Source organism: Alosa pseudoharengus, unplaced genomic scaffold, assembly GCF_046254945.1.
Source record: "Alosa pseudoharengus isolate Yale_2024_CS ecotype anadromous, Long Island Sound unplaced genomic scaffold, YU_APseudo_1.1 YU_APseudo_1.1_scf_13, whole genome shotgun sequence".
Taxonomy (NCBI): domain Eukaryota; kingdom Metazoa; phylum Chordata; class Actinopteri; order Clupeiformes; family Clupeidae; genus Alosa; species Alosa pseudoharengus.
In genome coordinates, this window is record NW_027468598.1 from 22,809,030 (window position 1) to 22,819,608 (window position 10,579).

The 10,579-nt window shown below is 42.8% G+C and overlaps 1 protein-coding gene across 3 annotated transcripts; it reads left to right on the plus strand.

The window, feature by feature from the left end:
• The first annotated feature begins 2,910 nt into the window (after positions 1–2,910).
• LOC143121897 (kelch repeat and BTB domain-containing protein 8) lies at positions 2,911–8,886 on the plus strand. Of its 3 annotated transcripts, XM_076282561.1 has the most exons (5): positions 2,911–3,490; positions 4,077–4,230; positions 4,317–4,395; positions 6,356–6,583; positions 6,869–8,886. In XM_076282561.1, exons 2-5 carry the CDS (start codon positions 4,077–4,079, stop codon positions 8,385–8,387), a joined length of 1,980 nt encoding a protein of 659 aa, XP_076138676.1. In that variant the 5' UTR covers positions 2,911–3,490; the 3' UTR covers positions 8,388–8,886. The 3 variants fall into 3 exon arrangements, with proteins under 3 accessions (XP_076138676.1, XP_076138677.1, XP_076138678.1); XM_076282562.1 differs by lacking the exons at positions 2,911–3,490; positions 4,077–4,230 and adding an exon at positions 5,484–5,637 and having other exon boundaries at positions 4,316–4,395; XM_076282563.1 differs by lacking the exons at positions 2,911–3,490; positions 4,077–4,230 and adding an exon at positions 5,544–5,637 and having other exon boundaries at positions 4,316–4,395.
• The last annotated feature ends 1,693 nt before the right edge of the window (positions 8,887–10,579 follow it).

Below are 10,579 nucleotides of genomic sequence, written 5' to 3' on the forward strand. Positions count from 1 at the left end.
TGAATAGTTTAATGGGTGGATGAGTGAATGGTTTGAAGAGGATGAATGGATAGAAAGTTGGATGAAATGTGTCTTATATCCTTGTAGAATGGAGAGACAGAGAGAGTTGGTCTAGTTCAGTAGAAAGCAGTTGATACAGGTGCAATCAGTTGAACTGATTCTTTGATGGGGCCTAGATGAGCAGCTGGAAGATGATACCAGGTGCAAATCAAGTTAATTAGTCCATTGTGATGTCATCAGCCCATGTTAAGTCTATGGGGAAATTTTGAGTAGTTTTTAATTAATAGTTTAAAAAGTATAAAAGTTACAAAGATGAAAAATACAAAGCCCACATGTCATAAGTAAGACCTACGCAACGCAGTTTGAATGAAGTTTCTACGTTAAACGGTTGAAGCTGCATTAACTGCGTTAGAAGAAGAAGAAGAAGAAGAAGAAGAAGAAGCCTAGGAAGAACAGTAGAGTGCATTTTCATGCACTCTAATAAGAAGAAGAAGAAGAAGAAGAAGAAGAAGAAGAAGCCTAGGAAGAACAGTACAGTGCATTTTCATGCACTGTAATAAGAAGACTTGGAAGAACAGTATAGTGCATTTTCATGCACTATAATAAGAAGACTTGGAAGAACAATATAGTGCATTTTCATGCACTATAATAATAAGAAGAAGAAGAAGAAGAAGAAGAAGCCTAGGAAGAACAGTAGAGTGCATTTTCATGCACTCTAAAAAGCCTTGGAATAACAGTACAGTGCATTTTCATGCACTGTAATAAGAAGAAGAAGCCTAGGAAGAACAGTAGAGTGCATTTTCATGCACTGTAATAATAATAAGAAGAAGCCTAGGAAGAACAGTAGAGTGCATTTTCATGCACTCTAATAATAAGAAGAAGAAGAAGAAGAAGAAGAAGAAGCCTAGGAAGAACAGTAGAGTGCATTTTCATGCACTCTAATAAGAAGAAGAAGAAGAAGAAGCCTAGGAAGAACAGTACAGTGCATTTTCATGCACTGTAATAAGAAGAAGAAGAAGAAGAAGAAGAAGCCTAGGAAGAACAGTAGAGTGCATTTTCATGCACTCTAATAAGAAGAAGAAGAAGAAGAAGAAGAAGCCTAGGAAGAACAGTAGAGTGCATTTTCATGCACTCTAATAAGAAGAAGAAGAAGAAGAAGAAGAAGAAGAAGCCTAGGAAGAACAGTAGAGTGCATTTTCATGCACTCTAATAAGAAGAAATCGGATAACAGTAGATTGCATTTTCATGCACTCTAATAATAATAAGAAGAAGAAGCCTAGGAAGAACAGTAGAGTGCATTTTCATGCACTCTAATAATCGTAAGAATAAGAAGACTTGGAAGAACAGTATAGTGCATTTTCATGCACTATAATAATAATAATAATAATAAGAAGAAGAAGCCTAGGAAGAACAGTATAGTGCATTTTCATGCACTATAATAATAATAAGAAGAAGCCTAGGAAGAACAGTAGAGTGCATTTTCATGCACTCTAATAAGAATAAGAAGAAGAAGAAGAAGAAGAAGCCTAGGAAGAACAGTACAGTGCATTTTCATGCACTGTAATTATTGTGTTGCATTTTGGAGACACCAAGCGCTCCGACTGATGAACGGCCGGTGAGGCCTGATGTGCAGGAGCGCCTGTTGAATTCACGGAGCTAATGAGGACAGGTGTTACTAATTGAATAAACTTGTCTATTTAAAACTAGGAAGTAGCCATAGGGATGTAACACACTGACGAAGGCCATCAGGCCGAAACGTTTGTCAATCAACCCCTGTGCTAAAATGAATTAAAAGCAAGAAAAGACTTTTTGGAGTGCGACCATTTGTTATTTGCTTTTAGACCAACAAATAATAACCCAAAATGATTGTCATGATACTGTCATGCATGAGATTTTTTTTTCTGTCCTGGACTCGGTCTTGTCTTGGACACAAACCTCTTTGGACTCGGTCTTGACTTGGTCTCAACTAGACCTGGTCTTCGACTTGTCTTGGACTCGACAAAAGTGGTCTTGAGCCATGTGGGACACCTAAGCTCCAGTGGATGTGGCTCTTCCCCAAACTAATGAATAGATAGATAGATAGATAGATAGATAGATAGATAGATAGATACTTTATTGAAATGTAAGGTCTCAGTAGCTTAAGACATCACACACAACATACACTACAACATAAACAGGATGATTACAAAACAAATCCACATGCCTAATAAGGACAGACTAAAATATACTAATGGATCCACATGAATGTAGGCCTACTAAGGATGTATAAGCATTGTGGCTCTTGCAGTGACAGGGCAGGAACTGATCCTGTGTTTCAGTATGTGGTAAGGTGCTCTATGTCAGGGAAAATATGGGAAAGCTGTAGGGTCTTGTCAAAATTGCATGTGGATTTAATGTGCCTTCACATTGTAGCCTATATGAGGTCCGGAAAGCAAAACAATTTCCTCCATTACGGCAACCCATCCCTTATAATGTGTTCTCTCTGCTGGCTGCATAACAAATTGCCTATTGGTGATAATAAAGACACCTTGATAGCCTACATTTAAACTTATCTCGTGTTTCGCTTTTATTTTGACGCTTTTCGGCGCCCTATTAACCGCTTTTGCCATGTAGGCTATTGTCGCTAGCTTCCTTATGCTTTTTTTTTTCACATGGGAACAGTGTGGGCATCACCGCCACTCACTGGCCTGGAGGCTTGTGGAACCTAATGTCAGCCACTTGCAGCCAACCTAAATTCACCACGTCGGTGTAAAAAAAATAATTGGGGAGGACTCATAAAAATTTGTCTGAGTTGTTGTTTGTATTGAGCTTGTATTGGCAAAGTGAGCTCTGAAGCATCAGAAACAATTTTATGCTTTCTCCTACTCAATAGATGGCAGGATAGCCTACAGAATAGCAGCTGATCTCCACAACGCCATAGAAGAAGAGGACGGAAGAGAAGAAGAAGCGGAGAAACTGAAACAACTGTTGTGTGTTGATCATTGAATCGACGGCTTTCTTTCAGAATGATGCCGCATCGACGGTGTCCGTTTTTGTTTTACGTAAATATGTTAAACATGAGTGTAGCTGCGTTAGAGCAGCAAGATGCCCAGTTAGGTAGTAAATGAAAGTGAGAGTGTGCATTTTTTGAGTTCACGTTCAAGGTAACAGCTAAGTGAGATGGTCCTTATTGGGCAGCTAACGAGCTAAACGCCTAGTTAGCTACCTAGCGAACTTGTTATTCCTTATAATCTCTATAAAGATTGTAAGTGTACACGGAGTCGTGATGATCTGGATGCATGAATCACAACAGGAACAGACCAGGATGGGCGAGGTGTTCAAAGGAGATAGTAAGGGAAGATAATACGTTACAAAAGGCCATTGCGGGACCCTGTCCAACTGAACAAAGTAATAGTTCACGACTAACTGTGATTGTTGTAATCTGTCGACATCCTGTACACTTGGACAGTGCATTGTTGGGATTCTTCAAATCACAATCCCGATAGTGAAGGTAATAAATCAAATTCATGGCCAGCACTTTGAGCTCTTTGCCTACTTCTTAAGTTAACTATGTTACCTTTTTTGCTTTTTGTTTATGACTTGAATGTCAGAATTATTTAACATTACACTAACATGTAAGCTTAATATATAGCTTAGTATATATGTATAATATATTTTTTGTCATTTACATAAGTTAATAAAAACTCAAGTGTACATGGTCGCAGTAGCCGAGAATAGAACAGTTCATGGACTCCATTTACTAGTTGCAGTCATAAAAAATCGTGTTTGCACTGCCACCTACTGGAGTGGAGTAATTCTACTGTATGCAGGGCAAGAACATCCTTGCAAAAAATGCTTAATATAATCCCATTGTTTCCTCTGAAAATACGTTTTAGTTAAACACTGAAAATGATTGTTTACTAAACACAATATTTCACCCCTTTCTATCAAATTAGTTGAAAAGCAAAGTGCTGCATGATTTTCATCATTGATTTTATTCTTGCTACTCTCAAATTTGTTTTGTTAAATAATACAGTGATCCTCCTCAGGACATTACAGCCTAATGAACTCCTATGCTTGGTATGTGCATGTTACAGATGAACTCTGTTAAGGGTGGCACAGTTACCTGGCGGCCACAGCCGTGGCAGGATGCTGACAGTGGCGGAGGGGAGCCTCTCTCTGACAGCGACTCAGAAGAGGAGGATTTTCCTGATGACAGCACTACGCCACTTGGAGACTATATCACACATGGTTAGACATAATCATTGTCATTTTCATAAGATGGGCCTTTTGATGTATTGTCGTTGCTGTAATTCTGTGTCACTTCTCTTATGCAGGCCTAAAGCAATTACTTGATGCCCAGCAGCTCTGTGATGTCACTCTCCTTGTGGAAGGGAAGAGATTTATGTGTCACAGGTGAGCTGTACCTAATGGCAAAGTCTTTTATGGATATAATTATGCTTGCTTTAAAGGAATTATCCGGAGTAAAATGCACTTTAGATCGATTTACGGATGATTGGGGGTACATACGTTGAGTTGACATCAAAATCATGTCATTCGGATGTGTTTTGAGAAAGTTTGATTGTACCGTTTTCAGTCACACAACTCGTAGCCTGGAAGTGAGCAGGGCATTTCAATTTCGCCGCTACAAAACGCTATTTTTATACCTCTTCTACAGTTCCAAACAACATAACACTTACGTGGTAGTGAGTAGAGTGTCCCTAAAGCCAAACCGAAGTATCCCGAGGTCTTTATGTGGTCGAATAGAGAGTCCAGAATGAATTTCATCAAGCCAGTACCTTTCCGGAAATGTTGCCATCTTTGCTGTAGGAGTCTTATTGCTGAGTGTGTTGTAACATGCTCTGGAAATTCACAATTTCGTTGACTTTTAAAAAAAAAAAAAAACATAGTCCAGTCCATACAACTTCATTTAAATTTCGAAAGAAATACTGGACTATGTTTTTTTTTTTTTTTAAACGGCGACGAAATTGTGAATTTCCTGAGCGTGTTACAACACACCCACCAATAAGACTCCTACAGCAAAGATGGCAACATTTCCGGAAAGGTACTGGCTTTATGAAATTCATTCTGGACTCTCTATTCGACCACATAAAGACCTCGGAATACTTCGGTTTGGCTTTAGGGACCCTCTACTCACTACCACGTAAGTGTTATGTTGTTTGGAACTGTAGAAGAGGTATAAAAATAGCGTTTTGTAGCGGCGAAATTGAAATGCCCTGCTCACTTCCAGGCTACGAGTTGTGTGACTGAAAACGATACAATCGAACTTTCTCAAAACACATCCGAATGACATGATTTTGATGTCAACTCAACGTATGTACCCCCAATCATCCGTAAATCGATCTAAAGTGCATTTTACTCCGGATAATTCCTTTAAGGCATGGGGCCATTATGTTAATGATGGGCAAAGTGCAGTCTATTATTCGTATGTAATGCCTTGCGGTATCCAGCTCTTTATGTACATTACATGTCTCTTCACCCAGGATATAGTGTACCCACCACTGAAAAAACTACCTGTGCCATAATTTGAATTTTTTTGAAAGGAAAAAAGACGGATTTGGCTAAAATGACCAAGATAGGAGAATATGGCAACACATGCTTGAAGATGAATTTACTACTCTTATTGTAAATGGAAAGGTATGTCCATTTCATGTGATTTGTACAAGTCTAACTAATGATGGTTAGAGGCTAAACATGCCATTCTTATGGCACCTGAAGAGATATGTATGAACAAAATAGAGAGGGGATGGGGGTCTACACAGGGGGCCAGAGATGTAATGATCTCATTAAGATATTAAAAATGATATAGAAAACTGTTTGAAAAGCGTTTGCTCTTAATAAGGTTTTGTTGCACCATGTTTTCAACAAATGTGTGTGTTTTGGCCCTAGGCTATCATCAGCATGCAGCATGATATTAACCAATAAGAAAAACACCTGCACAACATTAACACCTGAGCATTCCTACTGCTATGTAAGCGAGGGTAGGGGTGGTGGTGGTGGGGTTGTACTGGCTGAGAAACTCCAAGAATGGAACAAGGGAACCTGGGTGTTCCATGTTAGGGAGGGCTGGGTAGAGATATGAACAGAAGGACTGAAGCACTTGGCAAGAGAATCACTGCATGTTTGGGTTAAATGGAAAACAAAGACCCAGATCTTAATCAGTTTTAAATACAGGACAACTACAAACAAAGCACTGTCTCACAATGAGTGATCTGTGAAGAAACAAGATGAACGCAGAGCACAGAAGTACTCATTCTGAGAGAACTGCGGCAGTGTTTTAAAAACATAAGTAGTTGTTGACAATTCTCCTATTAATGTATATAGTTGGATAACTTATGATGATGGTTGTTTTTAGGGTTCTTCTAGCTGCAGTGAGCCCCTATTTCCGAGCTATGTTCACAAGCCCCCTGGTGGAGTCTCGCCTTACAGAAATCCGACTGGAGGAAGTAACACCAGCAGTTATGGACACGGTCATCCAGTTTATCTACACAGGGGAGGCTGGGCTTAGCCTGGACACAGCAGAGGACCTCTTTGTAGCAGCCAGCCGCCTTCAAGTCATGCCCCTGCAGGACCTGTGTTCAAGGTAAACAAATGCCTACTAATGCATTAGTACTAATGCGTTTTAATGTGACATTCAGGGGTGACACATGAATAATACTGATTCAAAAAGCAACAGAGTATTTTATTAGCGGTCGCCCCATACCTATGGCATATATTTGTGTGTATATCAGTGTACCACTATCGGCATTTACATATTACATTTTAAGCAATAACACATTTTTCTATCAGTTGATTATGGTAATGAATGTGTATGCATTCTTCCTAGAAAAAAATATGTAAATATAAGCTGAGTTGTTTCTGTCTGCAGGTTTCTGTTTGAGCACCTGTCTGTAGAGAACTGTCTGGGGATGTACTCTCTGGCCCGCTCACACCACGACCAGCTGCTCCTGCGAGCCTCCCTGCGGTTGGTGGCCCAGCACTTCCCGCGCGTGGCGCGCCAGAGGGACTTCCTCCTGCTGGACCCCGGCACCCTGGGCAGCCTGCTGGAGTCGGACCGGCTGGGTGTGGAGTCGGAGACGGAGGTGTATGACGCGGCACGCCGCTGGGCCGAGCACCAGCCAGCCGAGCGCTACACCCACATGCCGGCGCTGCTGCGGCACCTGCGGCCGGGCCTGCTGGCCCCGGAGGAGAGCCGGCGGCTGAACCAGGAGCTGGGCCCGCGCGCTAGCGTGGAGGCCATGGGCGGGCCACTGCGGCCCCGCGAGGGCATGTACGAGAAAAAGATTGTGTGTGTGGACCTGAAGCCGCGCGAGGACGACGGGCTGCGTGAGGAGGACTTCACAGTGGACTGCTTCGACCCACGCACGGGCAAGTGGGAGAAGCTGGCGGCGCTTGGCTCGCTGCTGTGCCCTGGCTGCACAGCCATCGGCGGGCGTCTGTTTGTTGCCGGCGGCATCCTGCGGCGCGGCCAGGTGTCGGCTGACGTGCACGAGTACGACGTGGTGGCCGACCGCTGGCTATCGCGCCCGCCCATGGCCCAGCCTCGGGCCATGCTAGGCCTACTGGGCTGCGGCAACTCTTTGTTTGCACTGGGCGGCTGCAACCGCTCGGCGCTGCTGGACTCGTGCGAGACACTGGACATGGGCACCATGTGCTGGTCGCCGGGGCCGCAACTGCCCCTGCCGTTGCGCTCGTTTGCCTGCGCCGCGCTCCGCGGGCGCCTCTACCTGCTAGGCGGAGCCACGCTGGAGCAGAACCGCGCCGTGGTGCACTCGGGCGTGCTCATCTACCACACGGCCACAGCGCTCTGGACCCGCGTGGCTCTCGACTCTGGCGCCACCTGCCTGGCGGGAGGTGTGGCAGTGCGGGGCGGCGTGTGCGCTGTCGGGGGCTACATGCGCGACGCCGCAAAGTTCTTGGATGGCAACTACACGCAACTGGAGCCGCTGGACGCCACAGGGCGGGTGCTGTTCTTCCGAGAGGGGCGCGGCTCCGGGGCTGAGCGAGAGGTGACCCCAAGCTTGGACCGTGGCGGGGGCAGCGACCGGGCACCAAGCCCGGTGGTCTTCCCCGGGCTGCCGCGGAGAATTGCGGCGGGAGGCGTGGCGCGGTGGAAGCGGCGCATCTATGTGCTTGGCGGTGAGAATGGCTCACGCTTCTACGACAGTGTGTACTGCTGGAAGCCAGGCTGGCGCAGCTGGGTACAGAGACGCGAGAAGCTCCCGGGGGACACAGGCGGCGTCAGCCAGTTCGGCTGCACCACCCTGAAGTTCCCGAAGAAACACATCCTGGCCAGGCTGAGGTCCGTTCAGGAGAACAAGGTGACTGACCACAAGGGGGAGGAGAGAGTAAGGGGCCGGAGGAGGAGGCGCAATCAAGAAACGTAGTCATTGCACAGCAGTACCTTTTTAAATGTCTGAATCATGCTTTGAAACCAGTACACTACATTACGCTTGAATGAGGGGGTCACAGAAAAAGCCCAGGGGCTGGACCTTTAGAATGACCCACAGAGTAACCAAAAATGTATTGTTTTGGATTACTAATTAAAAATAGGTTTTGTAGAGACGAACAAAGAATTTTTGCCTGGGTCATTGTGCTCATGTTTGTGAGCAAATTTTATGGAATGGATTGTTCAATAATTTTTGGTTACAAAAAAGCTTACATAATGCATACTGGTGTCTTACAACACTACGATAAAACACTGTGTCTTAAACATTGGTTGGCAAATACATTTCCTTGCCAAATGTTCAACCCCCTTGAAAGATTTTCTAGATGAAAAAAGATTAACCTACAGTAATTTCCTGTGTATTAGCCGCAGGACAGTGTTATGCAAGTTAAAAGAAACAAAACCATGTTAATGCCATATTAACTGCCCCCGTGTATTAACCTCATAGCTGAAAATTTAGCAAAATCAATGTATAAGCCACGGCTAATAGTTGGGAAATTACAGTAATTTACACACCTGTAATTTCTCAACTATTAGCTGCGGTTTATACATTGATTTTGCCAAATGTCTTCACCTATGAGGTTAATACACGGAGAAATTAATATGGTATTAATATGGTTTCGTTTTTTATTGAAAACACTGTCCTGCGGTTTATACACAATGTGGATAATGCACAGGAAATTATTGTAATATGCTTTTGGAAATATGCTAGTACATAAATGTTTATAACAATACAATTTCAGATATGCACAGGAGAGACATCTCGCTCATTATGGGCTCTCTAACAACAAATATCGACTAATTCTCCGGTCATTCCTCTTTGTTGCTGTGGCTTTTAATGATCTGGGGCCGTATTCACAAAGCCTTCTATCTTACCACTAGGAGTACTCCTAAATCGCACTAAAAGGTTTTAGCTAGGAGTTTTCTCTTAAAAGTTATTCACAAAGCCTTTCAGACCTACTCTTAGTAAGGAAAAATGACAACTCCTAAACTAAGAGTGAGTCTTCGTTGCTATGGATGACGTCATTACTCATGCACGAGCTTGACTGAAGTGACCACCTTGATTGGCTGATGATTGTAATGCGGGAATGATTTCAAACACCTCCCTTACGATGATGAGTGACAGGTCTGAGAATGCATGTGCTACACAAGGACGGAAGATGATGAATAACTGAATAAAAAGGCCTAGCCTAAATGAATAAAGAGTAAGGCAAAACAAATAGCCTATAATGAAACATACAGATTCATGGAGTATCTTTGCAACATTATTAAATTAATCTGTCACCATATGCCTACGTTTGCAAAGAGGAGGAACATTTTAATTTGATGCACAATGAAACGTTACATTTAATTTACATGTTGACAATGAGTAGTTCTAGTTGTTGGTTGTTATTGCATTCCTTTTATGCCTACAATGCGAAATTGTTCCCTCACGATTGGAAGCTCCTGTTGCGCATACCCATTTCAAAACATCGCAACGTGAAATGCCACAAAAAGCTGTTTGTGAATAGGTCTTACTGAGTTAGGAGTCCTCTCGACTTCTTTTAGGCTGTCCCAGACTTAGGTGCTACTTTTAGGTCTAAAATGCTTCGTGAATTACTTTTAGTGAAAAAAATTAGGAGTCCTAAAGTTAGGAGTGACACGCCCATTATTTTTAAGAGTTGCTCCTAAATTCGCCACTTAGGGGCTACTTTTAGCCTTAAAATTCTTTGTGAATACGGCCCCTGATCAGCAATATAACCACAAGCCCTTGATGTGGGCACCCACGAAAATCAACAAATTCTTCAGTCAGTCCTCTTTGTTGCAAGTACAAATATTAAGTCAGAAGATATATGTATTTACTTTTTGTTATCTAGAAAATGTTGACTTTCAGGGGGTTGAATATATGAGGCACTGTAGGAATTTTTCATGATTCCATTTAAGTTAGTTAAAATCATAGTGATGGACCAGGCAAGTGTACTTTTTCTAAGTTGATGATGTTATATTTCATTTCAGACCTGTGAAATAAATGCATACTTTGCTTTACATTATATCAAATGAAGTGTGTAGCTATTTACTTACTTGGGGGATGCATTGTTTCAGGACATACCCAGACTTCAATATGGGCTCTCTTCTTAGATAAGATCAATAACC